This window comes from Chionomys nivalis, chromosome 21 (genome assembly GCF_950005125.1).
Source record: "Chionomys nivalis chromosome 21, mChiNiv1.1, whole genome shotgun sequence".
Classification (NCBI taxonomy): Eukaryota; Metazoa; Chordata; class Mammalia; order Rodentia; family Cricetidae; genus Chionomys; species Chionomys nivalis.
In genome coordinates, this window is record NC_080106.1 from 31,016,973 (window position 1) to 31,040,729 (window position 23,757).

Below are 23,757 nucleotides of genomic sequence, written 5' to 3' on the forward strand. Positions count from 1 at the left end.
GGAGCCCTGGGCACCCAGGGCCGCAGCTCCAAGTGTCATAGACAGGTAAAGATTAAAAACACCCAGCTGGGGATTACAGTGACTCGTGCATCTTCCTGAAGGTCTTATTTAAATACAAATGGAAGGCTCATCAAACAGTTTCTTGAGGTGCCAAGGCCTTTGTCAAGTCTTTGCTCTGGCTTTGGCTTTAAGGAAGAGCAAAGAGGGCTACAGAGTAGGGCCCTGCTCATCTCTGGGCTCATTCCCACACTGCCTTCCACCTGGCCTCTGGCGTCTGATAACCTTAAGGGCACAAGCAGAGGCAGCTTAGGCTTGGCTTTTCTATACAGGAAAGCCAAGATGGCTCCTCCCTGGTCCCTCCCACTGCTGCTGTATGAGTCCCTGGTACAGAGCTCAGTGCTGCTTCCTGAATGAGCCAGAAGCTCTGGGCTTTGAGAGCTAGTCCTTCCAACTCTCTTCAGCCCATTCCTATACAAAGAGAGGAAGGGGTGGGGCGGGGTGGGGGTTGGAGGGTCGGGAGAGGGAGTGTTGCTGTGGCAGCCCAGCCTGCCAGGTGATGAAGTGGGGCTCTGACTTGGTCTAGGGTCAAGCATGGACACAGGATTTCAGGTGGACCCCAGTTCACCAATAATACCCAGGCCCACTGCACCCCAGTTTCTGAAACCTTGGGGCCTGTGGTGGGGTTTTCTGCCCATGCAAAGACAGGGCAGCAGGTGTAGGATGCTTCTTTCTCTGAACATTTAAAGCTTTTGGAGGCAAAGTGGCCCCATTATCCAGCTCTCTCCAGGCCCATCCCCAAACAAGACACCTCCTAGTTGCCTAAAACCCAGTAGTGACTGGGTGGCCTTGCCTGGCTCTTTCCACCCTCCTACGCCCCCATTCTCCCACCACCCCCCCATGATAGGGGAAATGGCTGTCCTCTTATCACCACCAAATACCAAATAAACCCAGTTCTCAGCCTCAGTCTCCTGCAGTGTGCCCCACCCACCCACTCCTAAACTCCATCCCAAAGTTCCTACCAAACTAGAAGTGGGGTCTTCTTCGGCATCCCAGCTTGGCCCCGACCCTGTCAAGCAGGTCTTCCTTGCTGCATGCTACAGCCCAAGCTTACAAACACAGCCACGCTGCCGGCTGTCCATTTAATCAGTGCAGATTATTTACAGAACGAAACAATGGGGGTGGATGCCATCCCCACCCCTTGCTGGCTCTCGGGGTTCCGCAGAAGTGACGTCCAGAAAGTGCTACTGGAGCCCCCCTCCCCCGCCCCTAGTCTCCGCCTCCAGTGCCAGGTTATGAGAATCCACCACTCGGAGAGAGGTGATGGCCCAGAGGATCTGGGTGGTGGCAGCCCTTCACTGCTCAAGGCTTTCGGGAAGCAGAGGGGACCAGAGCCAGCTGTACAGTACCATTTCCCACAGAAGTCTCCTGCTGATTCGGGAACGAAAAGAGGAAGGGGGGCCTCCTTTCACCCTTAGGACAGACTTCCCAGGCCACATTGGATTCCTTTGGGGGTTCTACAGTCTCTGTGTGGGGGTGAGCTGCTGGCTGGTGCCTAGTAGTGTCATGTGGGGAGAGAGATCCGGAGGGAAGGAGGCCCACAGCCTGGTCTATGACATCGTGGGCATCCATACCATCAGGCACTGTCTGGGGACCTCCAGTACCCTAGCCTGTGTGCCTGCCAACACCATCTCTCCAAGGGTGGGGATGAGGACAGCAGAAGCCAGAGGGTAAGGGAGTACCCAGCATCCTGGGACTTGGAAGAGGACGTGGGCAGCCTAAGGAAGGAGAGGCTAGTCCCTAGCATCGAGAGGGGAGCTCGGCAGGCTCCCTTTGGTCCTTGGCGAGACAGGTCCAGGGCCCTTCCCAGAGGAAAGGAGCTGCAGGCCCAGGGGTGTATGGGAGCTGCTGATGGCCAGGATGGGGGAGAGCTTCAGGCTTCTCAGAAGTAGGCTAAGAAGGAGCCAAGCCGCAAGGCAATCAGGATGGCCCCTGGGCCAGATGCTCTTCCTAAGGCAAAATCAGGAGGGTAGAGCCCTAGCTGGGCTCCTTCAAGGCAAACACAACTCTTGTCATGGGAGGAGAGGTTCAGGCTGAGGAGAGCCAGAGCTGTAGAAGCTTCCCAACCTTCTGCCACCTTCCAGAGGTAAGCCTGACTGGAGCGGTAAGCCCAGAGAACTCCAGGCATCACCTGGTCCCAGTCAGGAAAGCAGAAACAATTGCTGAGAGAAGGTGCCAAAGAAAAAAAGACACCTGGGCATAAATAAAGGAGGGCGGGGGCAGGACTGGCAGGGGATGTGTGTGGCTAGGAGGGGACCCCACTGGGCTCGGGAAGCATCTCAGAGCCACACGCCTGCCCCTGCGGACCTGAGCACCGGGTGCTGCGGGGGTGGCGGCCAGGCGACTACACCCACTCCTGCAGTGAGCGCTTGCAGTAGAGCAGCATGCGGGGTGTGCCCTTGCGCTGCATCTGCACCAGGGCAAAGGCCAGGCCCAGGATGCAGAGCAGCAGCAGCAAGGGGACCAGCACCATCACCACGTTCACCGTCCGAACCACCTCCTCCATCTGCACCACCACGCGGCTGCCCTCGTCCTTGTCACCCGCATCCTCTTCCTTGCCATCGTCATTGGCCTCAGGCTCGGCGCCCCCGTTGGGGTTGAAGGGTGGACGAGCCACGTCAGGCCATCGCGGTCGGGGCTCCACGTGCTCCTGGCAGCCCATGAAGTCCCGCAGGATGGATTTGGGGTGGCCGGGTTCCATCCGCAGGCGCTCATTGTTGAATTTCCAGTATTTGGTGCCCTTGTAGAAGTAGGTGTAGGCTATAGGAACAGAGAGGTCAGGTTGGCTTCAGGCTGGGGATGGTTGCTAACTTGTAGAGCATGCTAAGTGGTCTCCCAGCACCAAAACTAAAGCAGAAAACAAGCAGAACATGTTTCCCTCATTCGCTTGTCTTCTCAAATCTGCTATCCTGCTGTGGCCTGGGGTGGGTGGGGAAAGTGTTGGGTCCCCAGCTTCCTGGCCAGGGTAAGAGGGCAAAGAAGGGACTCCACAGCCTGCCAGGGTCTAGGTATCAAAGAACCCTGCTGTTATTCCCAGCTACAGGAGCCAGCAGGACCGTGTTGGCCCCTGGACCTTCATGGCCCAGGGTGAAACCCAGCGCTGCTCTAGACTAGCTCCTGGCCTTAGGCATCTTGTCTGCATCCCACGGACAGCAGGAAGGGCCAGGCTTGAAGCAAGGGGCGCATCTGGGCTTTACTGAGCACGGTGAGCTCAAAACAGCTGCAGTGACATGCCCGGGCACAGTGTCTGGTGATCAGGCCGAGCACTGGTAGAGCTGGCAAGTCTGCCCTGAACATGAGCATCCCAGTGAAGAATCAGACACACAGGGGCCCTGCTGGAGAACTAACAGCCTCACAACCCCTGTCACTCAGTTACAGTAACGGACACTAGGCTCCTGGTGCAGATCTGTAAGCACTACTCAGTTGATTTAATTCAGAAGACTTTTCTATTATCCAATGTCTCTCTGCTGCTGTTGTCCCTTTCTCATTAGCGTTGAGAAAATTCAAGATTAATAAAGCATTATGTAATCTGTTTCTGGGGGCATTTTTCACCCCTTTTGGTCCTTCCATCCCTGCTCTACATTGAACCAGGTCCACTGCCCTAAGGCTTCGAGTTCCTGAGCTCCAGCTCTAGACACACACAGGCATGGGAGGTACCTAAATAGTGGCCTCTCCAGGTGTGGGGCTAGAGGACCGGGCCGAAGCAGGTAAGGCAGGATGTCACATTGGAGAAGAACCCAGGCTGCAGCATGGCACAGCTAGATCCCCCTTCCACGTCATAACAGTGCCACGGGATCTTGGGCAAGTGCGGGGTCCTCTGGGAGGGGTGGGCCCAGTACCTGCATCATTGCTGAGGAAGGCTCCTTTGGGAGAGTTGGGGATGCCCTGCCAGACACTGATGGGCTTGGGGTAGCCAGGGTCTCCATGCTGCGTCTCCTCATTGAAGCGCCAGTACCTGTGACAATGACCAGAAGTTTCAGGCTACAAACCTGGAGCCCTACTTGGGCCTTGGTCCTTTTCCCCATTGGCTCTCTTTGGGCAGATCTGAGGATGAGGGGGCCTGGTTAGAGCCTCCTCCTTCAGGGAAAAGGGCATAAGGAAACACTTACCTGTCTGCTTGGAAGAAGAAGGTGTGGCCTGTGGGCTCCCACCAGATGGCTGTGTCGATGCGGTCATAGGGGATGTCTGTACCATAGCTGCTCAGTGGCTGTGGGTAGCCAGGCTCCAGGTTGGCTTCCCGGAAAAGCCAGTAGCGGTTACCTGGGAGGGGAGCGGTGGGTTGTATAAGGATGGGACTGGGTTGGGGATGGAGATGGTAGAAGCCACGCTTTTCCGGGTCCACAATCCATTCAGACCATCACCGCCCATCCCAACACACGTATACACAGAACCACACACACTCAGCATGGTATTCACAGAGGTGTCTATGCTCATGGAAACCTGTGATATACTCACTTCTCTGTGTACAAGTTAGCTGCTCCCACCCAGTCCATCCACACACTATACATGGCCCTTCATTCCACAGGACACCTCTGCAAGGCCTGGGAGCTATGCTCCTGGATATTCAAATGGCCCTTTGGTGGCTGGCCTGGAACCCCCCACTTCAGTAGGAGTTCAGTCCTGTATTCAGAGGGTTCCTGCCTGTGGGGTCAGAGATACAGCTGATCTATCAAGGGGTACTGCCTCCCCCACAAGAACTTTTTTTCCTGCAAACAGACTGCAGAGATCCTGGCCAAGTGGGTTTGGGGACAGCTCTGGCTCTCCTGGAACTCGCTCTGTAGACCAGGCTGGCCTCAAACTCACAGAGATCCATTGCCTCTGCTTCCCAAGTACTGGGATTGAAGGTGTACACCATCATCCCTTGGCAATAATTTATAATAATTTGGTGTTCTCCCTACATGTGTGAGGGTGCAGGATCTCCTGGAACTGGAGCTTTAGACAGTTATGACCAGTCACGTGGGTGCTGGGAATTGATCCCGAGTCCTCTGGAAGAGCAGTTTGTGCTCTTAACCTCTGAGCTGTCTCTTGAGTCATCTCCCATGGGTAGCTGTTCTTAAAGAGGACAGTCTGTTCTTATGCGGACCCCTTCACAGGGGTGGGGCAGTGACATGGGGCTCCTAGGCTGCAGAAAATGGCAGAGATACATCTCTCATCCAGGCAGCTCTGGCCTCCAGGGTCCAGGCCTGCCTAATCCCGCAGCCTCTGTCTGCCTCTCCACTCCCACCTTGCTGCCCTGAGGGGCTGCAGGACTCTCTCCTTCCCTGGATCCAGCTGAGCCACAATAGAGCATGACAGCTGCCTGGGCCCCTCACACCATCCTGGCTTACCTTTGAAAAAGACAAAGTGTCCGTCCTGGCGTTCGTAGGCAGCACTGATGTTCCCCGGCAGACCACGCCAGAAGTGGCCGATCGGCATAGGATAGTTGTCCAGAACACGGTTGTGCCGGACTCGCCAGAACCAACGGCCCTGTGGAAGGGGGTGGGTATTGACGGGCAGCACTTGCAAGATGCTTTGGCTAAGGGTGGGAGCTGTGCTCACACTGCTCTTCCCAGATCAGGGACAACCTATCAAGAGAGGCCACTGGGCCCTGAGGAGCCAGGCAGTACCTGGAGGGCCAAAGCAGCTCCAAGGAGAGAGCTCTGGGCTGAGGAGCAGGCACCTGACTGCCGTGTAACCCTGGACAAATCCCTTGTTTTCTTGGGCTGGTTTCTTCCTGTTCTGGGGTTTGGTAGGGACCCAGAAGATGTTAGCAAGGGAGGAGCTAGGCAAGGCTCTGGTGGGTTCAAAGAGGTAATGTGAGGGAGGGGCAGGACTGGGCTCTGGGTTGGCTGGAGGAGGCACCGGAAGGATGGGACCAGACCTTAAACACAAACATCTCTCCACGAAGCACGGCCACTGTGTCGAAGTTGCCATCGCAGATGTTGGGGCCATACTGGTCAGGCCTCTCTGTGGCTCGGGGCTGGGGTGGGGGCCCTGGCTTGGGGGGCCTCTCTGGCTTCCCACCTGGATGTGGTGGCTGGGGAGGCCGAGGGGGCTGGTGATCTGGCCGTCCTGGCCGTCGGGGCCTCACAGTGGGGAGAGGCCGGGTGGGCTGTGGCTTACCATCTGGGGAGCCTACAGAGAGGGAAGGATTAAGAAGTGAGAGGGCAGACCTGAATGCCAGGTTCTCCTACACACGGTGCTAAAGTACTGCGTGCATGCCCTCCAGGGTACAAGGTCCTGTCTACCCACAGCAAACCCCTTCCTCTGCTACCCCATCACCATCCTTGGCACGCGGTGGTGGAAGGGGGTGTGGGGGTGAGGGCGGCCTCCTCCACATGATCCTTAACCTCTCAGATGGGTGAGAGGCTACCTGCCTCTGCTTTCCCTGAGGCCATTCCCCTCATAGTGCTGGCCTCCTCAGTGGGGCCCTTGGAAGCGAGACACCCGCTGAGACAGGAGCATGGCTCTGGCCCAGGCTGTAGCAACTTGAACTCTACCTGATCATAGCTCAGATGGAGGATGGGGTCAGGCACCACTGGAGGAGGGTTCGGTGTGCACATGGAGGCACAGGGACTGACCAGAAGAGCTGGCCTTGGGGAGACCTGGCTACTGTAGATTTGCTGGGTGGAGTCTGGGCTGGGGAGGCAGCTGTCTCAAATCCCCTGGGAAGTCTGGAGAGTGCCGGGGACAGATTCAGACTATGGGTCCTGGGGACCCTGGAACACCCTTCAACTAGTAGGAATACTGCCAAGGATAGGAGGGAGATAGAGTGGACCATCTGCATCCCCTTGCAGCTCCGGTCTGGAGCCACACAGTGTGGCCTCTGGCTAAGTGACTGGGCCTCAGTTTTCTTGTCTATAGAATGGGTCTAGTAGGTTATAGCCGCCTCACCATACAGCTGCTGGATGCCCCGAAGGTCGTCCTCGGGCAGCTGGAAGTGGTCAGTGTCCATCCATTGGTAGAAAGGTGCCATGATGGCATTGGGGTTGCTCGAGTGCTCCAGTCCTAGTGCATGGCCCAGCTCGTGCACTGCCACCAGAAAGAGGCTGATTCCTGTAGTGGAGGTACGTACGGTCACTCTGGTTCATCCTAGGCCTCTGACTGCCATGGACCCCTACTCTTGCTTCTCTTTTGGATGGGGCTGAGCTGCTTCGACTTCTGGCCTCTAATTTTCCCGTCTGAAAAATGGGCCCAACATATCCTTCTCTTCCCGCCTTCTCTTGGTGGGACAATAGATTGGGACTAAGTGCAACGTTCCAGAGACGTGAATAGGGGACGGTCTCCCCTCCCGAGCCTGAAGCCACTGGGCTGGAGAGAGGCAGCCTAGCTTGGGCATGGCCTGGCCTGTTCCCACCCTGGCCAGCTGTCCTCACCATGCAGGTCAGTGCTGGAGAAGGTCCAAGGCTCATCTGCGTCGAAATGGGTGTCTCCACCCAGACCAGGGCCAGGGAAATAAGCGTGGGCCAGAAAGCCACCCACGCCATCAAACGGTGAGCTGTCGCCATGGAAGCCAGAGGCAAAGAGTACCATGATGTCAGCCTCCTCACGCCTTCGCAGCCGAATGTCATCGTAGGATACTTCCTGGAAGACCAGGGGCGTGACCTGCTCCCACACGTGGAAAGCCCTGCGTACTGCTTCCATTGAGTTGTGCCAGCCTAGTTTCTCCGTGTAGTTCTGGATGCTGCAGGTGGGCAGGGAGGACGGGGTCACAGAATGGACGGGGCCCTGTGGGATCCTGTCCATTGCTGCCACCTCCCCAAGAGCACACGAAGCTGTTACACTACTCACTGTGAGTTTGTTTGGATATGAGTTAGAACTTCTCACACCCAGTAATTCATTAAAATATGACCCCGAGTTTTCATGGTAGAAGATAAACAGATTTAAATTAAAAAAGTGAGGCAGTGGTGCTGTGTGCCTTTAATCCCAGCACATGGGAGACAGGGCAAGTGAGTCTGAGTTTAAGGCCTGTCTGGTCTACAGAGTGAGTTCCAGGACAGTCAGGGTTACATATTGAGACCCTGTCTCAAAAAGCCAAAAAGCCAAAAAAAAAAAAAAAAGGTAGCGCATGTCTGCAATCCCACCATGTAGGAGCATGTCTGCAATCCCACCATTGTAAGTGCATGTCTGCAATCCCACCATGTAGGAGCATGTCTGCAATCCCATCACTTGGGAAGTGGGGATAGGAGGACTGGGAGTTCAAGTTCAGCTACACAGCAAGCTTAATGGAATTTTGGGTATAACATAAGAACTTTACCTTGTCTTAATAAATAACCCCCCAACTCCAAATCCCAAACCAAAAGGTAGTAAAAATAGTAAGTAAATAAAAGTACAGGTGCTTGGTGGCCATGGGATGGGGGTAGATGAGATCTGGAAAACTGGCCCAATCACTCTGCCACTCTGAATGCTGACCCAGGGCCAGGCAGACCCTTACTTTAGCTGTGTGACCTTGGACATTTGACTAGACAGTTTCAGTTTCTTCATGTGAAAGATAGAAAAAGGGGAGGGAGTAACACTTCCTTTCTGGGGTCCTTGAGAGGATTAAGTAAAACACCGCAGGAAGGATAAGCAGCGTAGGGCAGTGGTCCTAATTCTGTAACCCTTCAATACAGTTCCTCATGGTGTGGTGACCCGCAACCAGAAAATTATTTCATTGCTACTTCACAACTGTACCAACTTTGCTGCTGTTATGAATCAGATGCAAATATCTGTTATGTAGGATATCTGATCCGCAACTCTTGTGAAATCCCCAAAGGGGCTGTGACCCACACATTGAGAACCACTGGCCCCAGGGCCTGCACATGAAGAAGAACAAAGTCCACATCCTCCCTGTGGCTTAGACTAAGCTGCTGGTGCAGACAGATGTCCATCAACTACAAAGGGGGATTTGACTGGGTGGACCAAAGGATCTCTCTAGGATCTGAGGCCTGAATGAAAGCTGAACACCTGACCCCACCCCCACACCTCCTGACTATACTGAATCAAAAGTCTATAGGGCCACATCAAGCCAGTCTAGTCTGCAGTTAGCTGGGGCCAGGAAAGGACCCAGCAGGAGATGCTTGGAAGAGACCTGGCTTTCCCTGGAGGGAGGCTTCCTAGACTGTGAGCTGGGACCATCAGCACAGCTAGCCAGACCCCTTCTGGGAAAGGCATTCTGAGTCTCCCGGAGAGGGACAGGGTAGCTCTCTTCCCAGCTGGACCCATACCTGAAGGTTAGGTGGTGACTGTTCCACGTCTTTCCCGTCAGGGTATAACGCTTCCTCCGACGCAGGTTGGCTTTCACGCGTACCCCAAACTGATCAGGCACCCCACAGCGGGGCCGCTTCATCCACCTGGACCAAGATATATAGAGGGGTCAGCTGTGGGTCATTTCTTCCAGGCAGTCTACCTCCTTCCAACTCCCTCTTGCTTCCCAGTCCCCCCCCCCCAGGGATGTACTGGGGGTGGGAGACTCTCTATTTGGCTCCCAGAAGAGTGGGCAAAGAGATTCCCTTTTAAGAAGGTTGAGCGCTCAGCAGTGACTAAGGAGGTGTGCTCTCTCTGAGTATAACCCAAGCGTGGGATGGGTGCTCTTGAGGGTCCCAGGTATCTCAAGCTCTGTGCTTCTCAATGTCTCTGTAGGTCCTATCACTTCTAAGAGCAGAACAAGGCCTAGCTAGGTAGTCCCATCCAGGGCTTCTGTACTGAATCTTTCCATTCCCATGCCTGTAGCAGACATCACTAATCAAACATTATGCCTTTCCTGCCAAAGCTGGGTTATATCTACTTCATCTCTCTTTATGTGTACGTATGTGTGCCTGAATGGATTTATGTGCACCGTGTACATCCAGACCCTCTCAGATCTGTCTGATGTGGGCGCTGGGAGCCAAATCTGGGTCATCCGCATGAGCAGTCAATGATCTTAACTCCCCAGTTTCTGTCTTATCTTTCCTAACAACAGGCTTCAGGCAGTTGTTCTAAACAATAAGCATTAGCATGAAGGTCGAATCATTCCTTATCCAGGCTATGCTCCCCTGGAAACTCCATTTACCAAAGACTCCTCAGAGCAGGCTGGAGGGCAGGAGGCCTGTGGGGTCTGGGAGGGGTCACAAGGAGGGACTCACGCCTTTGTCTCTTCATCAAGCACACCCGTGACAGGGATCCCATAGAAATTCTGCATCTCCGCAAGGGCGGAAGCCAGGATCTGGGCAGAGCGCATGGTGGACATGTGGCGACTAGGCTGGGGTAGGTAGCCGTAGAGCCGCAGCCAGTTCTGCAAAGAAACCAAACAGGGTCTCCTCAGTCACTGCTCAGGATCCTCCAAGATCTCTCAAGTCAAAGGAAAACCCAGTTCTTCCAGGGCCTATAAACCGCACCACCAAACCCAAGCCCTCAGGCCTCTCTCCTATAACCCACTAGCCTCAGGGTCATTGCGCTTGCTTGGTTTGTTGCCTGCCTATTGTGCCTGCTGCCTGGCACAGACTTCCCTACCCCTCCAGGGTGGGACCCTTCTGCTCCAGGAAGACTGCTGGGGACCCTCAAGTGCTGCAGAATACTTTTTTAAACTATGCAAAGATGTGTTGCATTTGTTTAATTATGTAAAGAAGTGTTGCTGTTTTACTTTGCCTACCTAAAGCACCTGATTGATCTAATAAAAAGCTGAATGGCTAACAAGGGAGGAGGTATAAATGTGACTTTAGGGCAGGGAGAGTAAGGAGGAGGAGGAATTTAGGCTGGGGAAGAAAGGGACAGGACGCAGGGGGGCCACCCAGACAGATGTGGAGGAAGCAGAAAAGGAGGACATACAGAATGAAAGGGGGAAAAAAACAAGGCAAAACATCGATGAATAGAAACAGTTAATTTAAGTTAAAAGAGCCAATGGGACAAGCCTAAGCTAAGGTCGAGCATTAATAATAATAAGTCTCCGGGTCTTTATTTGGGAGCTGGTTGAAGGTCCAAAGGAAATGCCAACAACACTCAAGTATTCAGAATCTCTTTGTCAAGATTTTATTCTTATTTCTCTCTCTCTCTCCCTCGCTGTGTATGTGTGTGTGCGCGTGTGTGTGTGCATGTGTATGTGTGTCTGTGTCTGTACATGTGTACACCGGTGCCTGGATATACCAGAAGATGGCACTGGATCCCTGGGAACTGTAATTAAAGGCAGCTGTTAGCCACTGGATACAGGTGCTGAGGACCAAATTCTGGTCCTCTGCATCAGCAGCAAATGCCCTTAACTGCTGAGTCATCTCTCCAAACCCTTGTTTCAATTAAAAAATTTTTAGTTATGTGTGTGTGTGTATATGTTGGTGCCCATGAAGTCCAGAAGAGGGTGTCGGATCCCCTGGAGCTGGAACCACCTGACATGGGTGCTGGGAACTGAGCTTGGGTCCTCTGCAAGAGTAGTACATGCTCTTAACTGCCGAGCTATTTCCCTGGCACCACTGAAAAAGTGATTTTTTTTTAAAAAATTATTTTTTGAAAAATTCTTACATTTATCCAATGCATTTTGGATATATTCCCATTCATGTTGGAATTTTGACTGGCTTGATCTTCAACAAACATATCATATCTGAAAGCCAGCTTTTCACGACTCTTCCCCCATCCACCAGCTCCTAAGTCTTCCTGCACGCTCTCCCACTGATCCCTGATCTGTTAACAGAGATGATTCAGCCACAGCTGAACACCCACAGTTACTTACACTTGGCACTTTGACCAGTTCTGAGTCTCTGCATTGACCACTGCCCACTGTGCAAAGAGACTTCTCTGACCCAAGTTAAGAGCAACACAAATCTATGGGTTTAAATATAAATATTTAGAAGGCAGTCCAGCAGCGCGACTGTTTAACATAGCAGCGGTAGGTTTAGCCCTCATGCCTATGATTTTCCCAGTCGTGAACCTTTTCCCTGCTCGGCTGTGAACTGTTTTGTTTATTTTGAAACAGAGTCTCTAGTCAGGCTCTGTAACCAAGGATAACCCTGAACTCCATGTCTTCCTGCCTCCATTTCCCTGGATCACAGGTATGCACTACCGGTGCCCGGTTCCAGGCAGTGCTGGGGGCGGGCGCAAACTCAGGGCTTCGCGCATGCTAGGCAACCATTCTCCTAACAGATCTACATCTCTGGCTCCTCCTGTCTGGGTTGGATCTGTTTCTTCATCTGCAAAATGAAGCCCGATGTGCTGTTATGGGCTGATTCAGAGACTGACTATGGCTGAGATGAAGCATCACGACCTAAGCGACTTGGGGAAGGAAGGGTTTACTTGGCTTCCAGTTCGTCCCTGAAGGAAGTCAGGACAGGAACTCAAACAGGGTAGGAACCCGGAGGCAGGACCTGATGCAGAGGCCATGGAAGGTACTTCTTACTGGCTTCTTCCCTTGCTCAGCTTGCTTTCTTACAGAAAGGACGGCACCACCCACAGTGGGTTGGCCCCTCCCCATCAATTACTAATTAAGAAAATACCCTAAGGCACATCTTATGGAGGTGTCTTCTCAATTGAGGTTCCCTCCTTTCAGATAACGATAGCTTGTATTAAGTTGACATAAACTATGGTAAGATTTGAGGGGCACAGACCCAGGGAAAGCACTCAGTGCACAATGTGTGTGTTTGGTTGCCTTCTGGAACTAACCAGGCAAATCCCATCTACGCATCCATCCATCTGACCATCTATCCACCCGTCACCCACTCCCCCAATGTTCCTGTGCTCTCTGACCGTGCCAGATAGCATGCCAGCTGGAGGCTGTGGGAGACATGGCCATCTTGAGCTTATAGGCTCCCAGGAGACTGTGTACTTGGAGAGGAGGGCTTCAAGTCCATGAATGAACTGGAAGCCTGAAGTTACAACTCTGATGAAGGATTCTGAGAAATGCTAGGAAAGATCAGCCTGCCTCATGCCCTCAAGGTGGTGAAGGGATGGGACCTAGGGAGAAGGAAGGAGACAGACATCTTCCTTGTCCTTCCCACATGTACTTGGTCACATGGAAGACCCACTTTTTACCTTGTTCTAGAAGGGGAAAGCTATATGCTGAGGGACCCCAAGGCAAGACAGAGTAGCTGGACATAGTAGATGCTTTAGGCTGACACCCACATACTGGCTCACTCGGCCCAAGGCAGTGGTGCCCAGGTTGGATGGACAGAGAGCTGCTGAGCAAAGTCCCAGCCTTTGTGGCTGTGCAGCTCCACTCAGAGGCCCCAGGGCCTTGGAGGGTGGCAGAGCAGTGAGCAGAAACCCGGAGCTGAGAAACAAGTGCCAGCTCTGTGTAGACAGAGCAGGGCCAAGTGTACGCTCAATAAAAAGGGACCGGATGGGAGTCTGTTTCATCTGTGGGGTTCGGCAAGGATGGAGCAGTCAAGTGCCCTGTGGTGTTGTGGATGAAGAGACCAGGGGCTCTGGCCGGCAATCTTTTTTTCTGCCAACAGGGCTGAGGAGTCCAGGCTCCTGGTGAGACTGGCCTGGTACCAGCAGGCTCAGGGCACAGGGCAGTTGGGAGAAGAGGGAGCAAACCCATGGTGTCCCCACTAACTCTCTTCAGGATTCTGAGCCACATGGTAGTAAGGCCGCAGCAATGGCTCAGCTCTTCCCAGACACTGACACTGCCCTCAAAGCTTCTAAGGCAGCTCCACTTCCCTTTTCCACAGCTCTCCTGAGCCTCATGGACAGATCCAAAGGGCAAGGCCACCAGGTTAATGGCAAAGACACAGGGCTGGTGTGTGTGTGTGTGTGTGTTTATTGTGTGGCGGGGGTGGCTGCTAACAGGTGAGGGCACCTTCATAACACCTATTTGCATAAGATAAAAATATCTCCAGTGCAGGCAATCAGAGCCACAGAGGGGCTGATTAGGCTGTCTGCAGAGCCTATAAGAGGAACAGAGGCTCAGGAGGGGCCCTGAGCATGGAGGGGAGGGCAGCCGGCCTGCCGGCAGCAAAGAGCTCCAGAGATCTGCAGAGGTCTGGCAGAAGACCTGCTTCATCCCAGAGCCAGCTCAGGAGCTGCCAGGCAGGTCCCAAGGGAGCCTGGTGACCCTCCTTCACGTAGTTAAATGCCTTTAAGTGCCCTGGCAGCAGAGTTCCCATCTCTTTATCAGCTGTGCTTTATCAGCTGTGCCTCGCAGCAGCCACTGCTGGGGTAAAGGTAACGGATGACACCCCTGGACAGGGCCTGGTGGGCAGAGCTGCAGCCTCCCATTAGGAGGTGAAGCTGATGGCCGGCCTGCCTCTGGCAAATGCATGCTCAGGGTGGCTGAACACCAAGTGTCCACAAAACTGCCAAGTGGCAGCAGTCACTGCCATGGGGCTGTGTCCTCCGTAGTGGAGGGAGTAAGTGCACCTTCACGCCGGCACAGTAGTGACTATGACAAATTCTAGCCACACAGGTGGGAAGACAGCAGCCACCCCCGCCTTAGAGTGACAGGCAGCTCAGGCCACTGAGCCTCGAATAGCTAAGGTGACTTGCCACTTTCAGACAAATGGTAGAAACAGTGCCCAAGGTCCCAAAGTGAGAGATGGCTCTCACTGTTCTTTTTTTTTTTTTTCGAGGCAGGGTTTCTCTGTGGCTTTGGAGCCTGTCCTGGATCTAGCTCTGTAGACCAGGCTGGTCTCGAACTCACAGAGATCCGCCTGCCTCTGCCTCCCGAGTGCTGGGATTAAAGGTGTGTGCCACCACCGCCCGGCTGGCTCTCACTGTTCTTATTGATGGTGTCTGTCCCCTGTACATGGTGCCTCCTAATCTTCTTTGTCACCTAGAGTTTCATAGGTGAACCAAGCAGGTGAAGCTGTGCTTCTCTGATGGGGAAACTGAGGCACAGAAGTCAGTACTGGGTATAGCAAAGGAAGGACGCTAACCCAGGGCTTGTTACCCTTTCCATGAAGGCTCGCCAATTCTGGGCCAGAGGAGGCCTCTCCCATCTTTAGACCGGAGTGTGTTTGTGGGGTGTCCCTGAGCACTAAGGGAGGTTGGAAACCCACTGTCACAGCTGTCCTTGTCATTGTTTTGATCTTCAGCCTCCATCCTCTAAGTATTTACTGATGTGGCAGGTGAGTGACTTGATCTCAGACAAGAAGACAAGGGACCAGTCATAAGGGGAATTCCTGATCCTCAGGAGAGTTCGACGAACCTGCTGTGGGCCATTTAATGCTCACGACCACTCCTGGAAGATAAATATCTATCCTCATTGTGCCCTGTGAGTCGCCTGCTCAAAATGACAAAGCTGATATGTGATGGGCACAGGAGGCTTCTGTAGTGGTGTTCCCAGTCCCTCAGCCTAGTATGCTGAGCTCTGGCCCTTCTCAGGATCAGCACAGCTCTGGGGCGGGGCACCTGATCCTCTTCACACCCAACATCTCTAGCTGGGTCTGGGCACTGAGCCACTCGCCCTCCCCCAAGCCTGTTGAAGCAATATGGAGGGGCGCAAGCCTGCAGGGAGGGAGGGCTTGTCTGATAGGGAGCCCCCAGATTCCAGGTCCACGCTGTGCCTAGAACAGCTATTGGAGAGGGGGCTGGGGCCAGAGTCGTTGCTGTCACCATAGCCTGCTCCTGGGGTTTACACCAGCAGATAGACCAGGAGCTCGGCAGCCCCTCCCTCCCCAGGGCCCTTATCAGGCCCCAGGTGATAAAGGCAATCTCAAGGGTTCTGCTTTGACTCTCAGCTCAGCCCCCTCTGTAATCTGAGCAGTCCCAGGCTGTTTCTGCCCGGCCAGGTACAAAGGGAAGCTTGTCAGGACCATCAAAGATGGTTCAGCCCTCAGACCTTCCCAGATCTGGTGAGGTTCCCTCTCTTCCACACTCCGCCTCTGAGGATTCTTGGGAACAAACCAGGGCTCTGTCTGTCTCTGTCATACCAGAAGGAACAGGCACTGAGTAATGAGGTCCGGGATGGAGACCTCGCAAAGGCTAGGGCGCACTCTCTACTAGCTCATTGGGAGTGGTGGGATGGTGGAGGTGCTTTCCAAAGCCACCAAAAGTTCAACCACCTCCTTGAGGCAGGGCCGCAGATTGATCCAGCAGGCACCCCTGCAGACAGAGAACTCAGAGCTGCCCTAGGCAGCTCATTCCATTTGTGCTAGCAAGGAGCCTTAGGAAGCTCCCTCAAGGCTGAGGAGAAACTAGCCTTTGCCTTGTGGTGACATCTCTGCTCAGGATCTGGTTGCTTGTCCATACTAAAGGCCTGTGAGAGCCTGACTAAGGCTAACATAACTCTGAACCTCAGTTCCTGCCTCTGCAAAATGGGGTCATGCAGAACAGGGCTAGGAGCTTGAATGACTAGACACCAGGCCAGCAAAGAAACAGAGAACTAGCAGGCCATGATGGTACATGCCTTTACTCCTGGCACCTGGGAGGCCGAGTTCAAGACCAGCCTGGACGACAGTGTAAATTCTAGGCTAGTCAGGCCTACACAGAGAGTTGAAGGGCTCTCCCAGGCCCGATCATGGCAAACAAGTCACCTGACAGGTTTTGCCTTTTTGGCCTTCTCCCCCAGCCCCTCTATCTTGCTAACTCACTAGATTGCATTCCTAAAGCTGACCACCGAGGCCCAGTCCCTTATTTGGCCACTTCCTCCTCCTGAGGCTGACTGCAAAGGTCCAGCTAGTAAAATGTTTAAGTCCAGCAATCGAAAGCCCCAATCAAACGTGCCCAATCAAAATTAGCCAACAAATCCTAACGTAGGTGCATCTGTCTCCTCTATCCAGAAGCATCCCTTTGTCGCTCTGGAGCAAATACCACCCCCCTTCTTCCTTCTCCTTCACCCTCCATCTCCTGTCTCTGTCTCTTATTCCCTACCCTTTATCCCTCTGGGGCAAACAAATCCTTGTGCTGAGAACTTGGTCTTGGGGGGGTCCTGTGCTGACTTTGAGGGTCCTTTAAGAGACCTCATAAACAAACAAGGGACTGACTAGACTATCCAATTCTTGTTAATTGATACTTCCATGGTCCACTTAAATAGTAATAGGACATGTGCATTAAGGGAGCCTAAAGTATTTCTCACTATGAATTGAGATCCCTCTGTTTCAGCCTCCCAAATCCTGGGGCTACAAACATGTACCATCATACCTGGGCCACCATGAGTCTTTAAAAAAAAAAATGTACACACACACATATGTGTTCCTGTGCATGTGAACATGAGTTCAGGTGGTTTTGGAGGCCAGAGGCCTTAGAGGCAGTTGTGAGCAGCCTGATGTGGATGCTGGGAACTGGACTCTGGGTGTTCTGCGTTTGCACACTTATCCACTCACTGAGACTTCATCTTGTCTTTCCTGGCCCTTGAGGCTCCCTGCCCCCAGCACTTGAGATTAATTGACTGCACGCCTAGAACATGCTAGGCAAGTACTCTACCTCTGGCGGTTTTTTTTTACTTTTTATTTTGAAACAGGATTTCCTTAAGTTGCCAAGGCTGGTCCTGGATTGACTCTATAGCCCAGGCAGCCCTTAAACTTGGAATCCTCCTGCTTCAGCTTTCCAAAGAGCTGAGACTTCAGGTCAGTACCACCAGGCCCCCACTGCACTTTGGCTCTTAAAGAAAGTTGTAGGTGATAACTCTGGGGGACTTCCAAGCCAGGGAAGCAGGAAGGAGGCAGCCGCCCAACCCGCCCCCACAAGCCTTAACCTGAAGGAAAAACAAACGGGTCCTTTGGCCTGTGGGCAGGGAGGGGTGGGGCGGAAGGGGCCTTTGTTTGCCAGGAGTGTTAGAGGTTGGCCAGAGACCAGACCTTGAGTATCACCTGGACCTTCCATTGCAAGGGATGGCTCCTAGATAGGTCTGCCCAGGGCAGGGTGCGGATGGGAGTGGAGAGGGAACCGGGCAGCTTTGGCAGAATCCCTGAGACTTCCCATCTGGGTCAGTCTCAGCAAGTTCTGATAGCAGAAAGTGGAAACTCACAGGGTTCCACCTTGGGATTTGACCTTTAACCCAACCTGAGGCTCTAAAAGAGAAGGTTCTGGGTTGAAACCTCAGTTCTTCAGTGCCTGGCTGTGTAACCTGAAGTTTCTCTCACCTGAAGGTATTAATTTCCTCCTCCACACATAAAGAGTTAAATGAAACATGAAATACAAAACTGCTTCTAGAATGTTCCTGGACAGAATTAGTCTGATGAAGGTACTGAAATAATCCCTGAACCTCTTGGGCAGGCTGTGCATACAGCATTTACAGTGTTGCCTATAAACAATAAATTATGGGGAAAGAATAAATTTCCCTATAATTCCATCAAGCAGATACTATGGGAGTATCTGCTTCCCATTTTACAGGCAGGAAAACTAAAGTTCAGACAGATTCAATAACTTGCCAACACCCAATGCCACTTGCTTCTCAGCTATTAATTTTACCAAAGGTTGTGATGTTGTAAAGCACTAGACATGGAGCTTGGTGTCCTCACTTCTCCAAGGTGTACCCAAGTCTAGGGGTCATCTAGACTTGTTAGAGAGTTGCTCCAGGCTGCACAGCTTTGGGGGTTCAGTCATCGGTGGCTGTGGAACATGGGACACCCAGAGCTGGCTGATGGCTGTGACCTGGCTCCTCATCTGTCTATCCCACCCTCTCCTGACAGCAGAGATCAAGTCAGATCTTCCCTTGATTTCCTCCTGCCCCTTTGAGATGATGGGATTCAGCGGGAGATACCCCTTCTTTCCCAGGGCAGACCCCTGGGAAAGTTCTAAAGAAAAATTTTAGGGGTGAGGGTATGGGCATGTTTCTGTGAGGTTTCCTGGGGCTATACAACCTATTACTTCCCTCAGAGGGTCTAGCCCTGTAACTGTTAGTCTCCAGGTATTCTCAGAACACATGTCCTCAAGAGCCCTAATTCTCAAGCCCTCCAAAGGGGTTTTTCCAGTAGGATGCGCCATTGTGCTCAGATGTGGGGATGCTCAGCTATGCTTAGGGTCTCAGGGCCTCACATTTATCTGTGGATTTCCCAGGATCCTCTTTGCAATGAAGAAGTGTCCAAGCTGAGTGTCCCCAACCCCTCTTTGTTTCTGTTGACTCATAGAACATTGTACTCAAGTAAAACTGGCCAAGGGGTTCTTTTCCTGCGTCAGCATCCACCTAAGCTTTGGGGTGATACTGAGGATGCCACCTTTGACCTAGGAGTCTAGGGAACAGTAATTATCATGGCCACCCTCAGGGAAACAATGGCAAGAACCGTCTGCATCCAGCCACAAAAGGGGCACAAAGGGACAGCCAGAACCAAACAGGAGGTAGGACGGGGCTTTCCATGCCTACAGCATGCCATTCTGAGCTGGGAGGAGTGATCTGAGTGGCGAGTTACTGGAATTCTGAAGAAAAATTTTAGGGGTGAGGGTATGGGCATGTTTCTGTGAGGTTTCCTGTCCACATTCACGAGTGTCTTTTAGAGGTCTCCTTCCTCCTTGGGGTGGGGCAATGGAAAGTGTGTGTGTCCAGGGGTTATGGTGGCAGGCCAGACATATGCTATTCCAGTGAAGACACACAAGAAGGTCATTGACAGGTGGGCCCAAGGACATCATAAACACAGCAACATGCTAAGGGCTAAAGATGGTCCACATCCAAGTTCATCACACCCGTTCTCCCAGCTTGAGAACCGGGAGCGACCGTCTCCTAGTCATCCACACTATGAGCCTAACATGAACACCTTCCTCTTTAAGGAAGACATGGGGCCTCGACAGTTTCTGCCCATAGTTAATATGGGAAGGGGGACCTAGAGGGACCATCATTGGTATATAAGAGGAGATAACCTCACAGACAGTGACTCCAGTCAGACCTGAAGATCAAAAGGAGAATTCTAAGGCCTGGTGGTGGCGGTAAGTGACTTTAATTGCAGTACTAGGGAGGCAGAGGCAAGTGGTTCTCTGAATTTGAGGCCAGTTTGGTCTGCACAGAGAAACCTTGCCTTAAGAAACCAAAAACTACAACAACAACAACAAAAACAAAACAAGAGAGAGGGAAGTTGACTCCAGCCTCCTTTTGCACACCTTCCCCTGTGGTCAGATGCGGGCAGGAAGACTTGTGGCACTCTTCAGGGAAGGTGGGAATGCCCAGTTTTGGCGTCCGTGGAACCACACCTGGGAACTCTGACAGCCTGAGTCATTTCCATGGGACAGGCTGAGGGTGCTAACCTTCGAGAAAGAGCAGGAGGAAGAGTTTCTCTAGTAAGGAGCGTAGGTACTCAGTTGCCAGGTATTGTAGCCACAGAGCAGGACGGGATCCTAACGGCAAAGCTGGCAACTCATCCAGGTGGGGATCTAGAGCTGGGACAAGATGGGACAGCTAGGGCAGAGAAGATAAGGAGGAGCTTTTCCAAGGAAAGAAGGCTACTGGGAGCTAGCTGCAGGTATGTGGCAGCTCCCAGCACAGGGCATTTTCTGGTTCCTTAGTTTAATGAATTCCTGTGGCTGCTACCTGGGAGAGTGCGGGAGGGGGGATGGGGGATGTTGGCCTTGGCTCAGTGACCAGGGTACTCAGAGCCATAAGGTGGCCAGCGATCTGGAGCTGGGGACTCCCTTAGGTGAGAGCTAGAACCTTCTCAAAGGAAGTGGTATGTGGACACTATGTAGGCAGACCAAAAAACTCTTTGAGCCCAATTATGGCCGGTCCTGAGGGGGTCTCCCAGAGCAGCCTGTACTTCAAAGCCAACTCTAGGGGTTAAGACATCTATCTGCAGCCTTCCATCCACTGTGGATCCCAACATGCAACACTTCAGCGTCCCTTCCAGCCAAAGCCCAAATTGTATCTTGAGTCAATAATCCTAGCCAGGATCACCAGGACCCTCTTCTGTGGAGGTGGAGGACTGTGGGCACACTTAGCGGGGCTTCCTCGGGTGGGGGAGATCGGATGGGAGAACTGCATGGCATGAAGTCCCGCAAACCTCGGTCCCAGCACCCAGATCCTGGCCATCCGGGAGGCCCATTCACAATGCACAATCATCAAATTCCAGCTTGGTCTGAGTAGGCCACAAACTCTCCAAGGCGAATCTGTGACTTGAAATTCTTTGGCATCTGCTCCGCGGCAGTACCTTGGATACAGGCAAACACAATTCCTTCACGCAGGAGCCCACTGTAAGCCTCTGCCCCCTAGACCTTGTGAATCGGGTTGGGCCAGGCTCCCTGAAACTCTCTGACCTGATAGGGGAAGAAGGCTGTGAGGCAGAACTGGTCTTTGCAGGTTTTTATTAAAGCAGGATGGGGAGGGGTTAGACTTCCATTGGAAAAGTCTCTCAGGCAGGCCAGAAAAGTGGGGGAAGCCTCCAGGGCTGGAATGGCAGACTGAACTGTCTGCAAACACAAACAGCACTCCTTTAGGCCGTCGCTACAGGAAGCCCAAGGGCACCAAGACCCCAAGCCTACAAGGATGCAGTCCCAGGCTCTTGTCCTCTCTCCAGACTCCACACCTAGTCTCCCTTTCTCCCAGGGCTGGAAAGAATGATCTTTAAAAGTTCGATGACATCCTGGGGTGACCGAGCTAGCGCTGGAGGGATACGCTGGAGCGGGAGGTACTGGTTGGGACTCTGCGGGGAGACGGACCGCGTGTGGTCACTCGCCGCCGCCGGACCAATCCAGAGAGCCGCCAGCATATGGACGTCAGTCCGGCTTCCAAAGAAGAGGCGTGGAGTCTACCCTGTTCCACAACCAGGCCTGGGCATAGGGGCACTGGTGGGAAAAGTGTTTCGGGAGATAGGGTCTGTTCCTCAGACCCCACCCTGGCGTGGGAACGCTTCATCGCAAGAAAGTCGCCGAAGCACTTCTGCAATCCGGTCATTTGCCTGGGTGGTTCTTACCCATCCCCCAACCCCATCCTGGCCCACCGGGAAACGCACGATGTCACCCAAGGGAGTGTCAGTCAAAGTGCGAGCTGCGGGCTCTTTCCACCCGCAGCAACGCCCCTCCCCACTTGCAAAGCCCACAGTGCGCGGATTTGGCTCTCGAGGAATCGGTGCGAGCAAAGACTAGAGGCGAGGGCTGGGGGCTGCGGAAGCGGCTGTAGGGACTCCAGCTCGGGCGGTTCAGTGCCCCGAGCGGCTTCAGGATGCCTAGCAGTTGTCAGCCCTGTGCGCACAGGGCTTTAGGAAGAGGCGCGCTGCAGAGCTCCAGCCAGGGAGTGGCAGCCTGCCAGCTCCGCTTTCTGCCCAAGCTCTCCAGTCGGGATCAGTCCTCACCCCCAAGGCGGGGTGCGTCTCCCCCACCTGCAGGCTCCCGTTGCAGGCGTGGTTCGCACCACGTCCCTCCAGGTTCTTACCTCAGCGGCGTATACTTCGGCGTCTTCAGACGTTGTACCGCGGCCCAGGCAATCCAGAAGCACCAGAAGCAGCGGGAGCAGCCAAGCTCGATCGCCGAGGCAGCTGCCAGTGCAGCCTGGCCGTCTAGACGCGCTCCGGTCGCTGCCCATGCTCGTCGCCCGCCAGCCGGGTCCTGAGCGCTCCACGCCGGGCTGGCTCTCTGGCCAGCGCCAGGTCCTTGCACGAGGCTGGGAAACTTGCGACACTCCCTGGCTCCCGGCGCCACGGGCGCGCGGCGGATCTCCGGCTCCCAGTGCGTGCAGGAGTCGCTCAGGTCCCTTCTGCAAATTCCCAAACCCGAGGAGAAGCAGGCAGGGCAGGTCGGGGCACGCGGGAGACCCGCCCGCAGAAGAGGGGGACCGGCCGAGCTGCACGCCGCAGTCTCGCAGGCTTGGCGCGGTGCGCACTGGCCCCGGCCCCCGGGAGCAAGCACAACTCCAGAGCCTTTGTCTGGCTCAGCGCTCCGGCCGCCCGGTCCCGCGGCGCCCCCTGTGCGCCCTCCTCTCTGTGTCCATGCCCAGGGCCCCGGCGCTGCCCAGAGCGCGCGCCTCCCGCCGGTGACTCCTCTGGCCTCCGCGCCCAACGCGGCCTGGATCTCTAAGCAGTCCCCCGAGGTACGTAGGGAACCGGCCAGAGGGAGCGACGAGCCCGCCAGCCGGCTAGCCAGCGCCCCGCGTCCCCCGCGAGTTTGGCTCCGCAGCCCTACTCCCAGTGCGCGGCGGGAGCCGCCGCTCTTAAAGGGCCAGTGCGCTCCCTGTGCGCAAACCTAGGCGGAGGCTGGGGGCAGTTCCTAACCCGAGGCTTCTCAGTAGCAGGTGCGGGCTGTGTTGCCCAGCAAGTGGGTGACCCTTCTCATCTTTCCTGATGGCAGCAAACCTCCCCTAGCCTGCTTTGCTCCCATCTCTGCTTCTGGTGAGCAGGGGTGATCCCCATAACTTGACTCCATTCTGAGTCAGGGCGCAAGGAAGGCGTGGTCTCCCTTCGAGGGATGCACGTAGATTCTTCAAGCCGCTTGGAGGAAGGCATAAGGACATTCAGATAGAGGTAGGCCCAGAACAGGACTGGAGTAAGAACCTAAAGTCCTGTTTTAAACTTTAAGAGATAACAATAAAACTCCAAAACAAAGAAGTTGGAGGGATAGGTAAAATGGCTTAGTGGGTAAAGGCTCTGGCCACCACCAAGTTTGTCAAACGTGGCAACAAGAGTTCGATCCCCAGGACCCGCTTGGTGGACCTATAGAACCCATGTCACTGTGATGCACGTGCGAACACACACGCACACACAAGCCCAGAGTGTCTTAGGCTCTTTAGTAAATTTTCTAAGTCGCCAAGTCTTGGGTTAGGGCGTAACTGAGAGTTCAGGCTTACAAGGAATCAGCATCCCCATTCCCTTGCTGCTGTGAGTATGAACAAATTACTAGTTCTTTCTGAGTCTCCACGGTGGGATGAGGGTTAGGGTTCATACGTTGCACATTTTGTTTCCCGGCTCTACTTGGTCTCTATTATGTGAA

The 23,757-nt window shown here is 53.8% G+C and overlaps 1 protein-coding gene across 1 annotated transcript; it reads right to left on the minus strand.

The window, feature by feature from the left end:
• Nucleotides 1–1,131: 1,131 nt before the first annotated feature.
• On the minus strand, nt 1,132–22,969 carry Mmp15 (matrix metallopeptidase 15). Its single transcript, XM_057754206.1, has 10 exons — nt 22,208–22,969; nt 10,140–10,288; nt 9,243–9,368; nt 7,413–7,720; nt 6,931–7,092; nt 5,918–6,171; nt 5,385–5,523; nt 4,167–4,317; nt 3,897–4,012; nt 1,132–2,817 (listed from the first exon to the last, which is right to left on the minus strand). Exons 1-10 carry the CDS (start codon nt 22,355–22,357, stop codon nt 2,402–2,404), a joined length of 1,971 nt encoding a protein of 656 aa, XP_057610189.1. The 5' UTR covers nt 22,358–22,969; the 3' UTR covers nt 1,132–2,401.
• Nucleotides 22,970–23,757: the final 788 nt, after the last annotated feature.

Excerpts from the sequence above, each read along its gene's own strand:
- Mmp15 (XM_057754206.1), bottom strand. The coding sequence starts at position 22,357 with ATGGGCAGCGACCGGAGCGCGTCTAGACGGCCAGGCTGCACTGGCAGC. Across the intron at positions 5,524-5,917 it reads GAGAGATGTTTGTGTTTAAG|GGCCGTTGGTTCTGGCGAGT; the intron begins GTCTGGTCCCAT and ends CCCCTTCCACAG. Across the intron at positions 4,013-4,166 it reads TTCTTCTTCCAAGCAGACAG|GTACTGGCGCTTCAATGAGG; the intron begins GTAAGTGTTTCC and ends TCATTGTCACAG.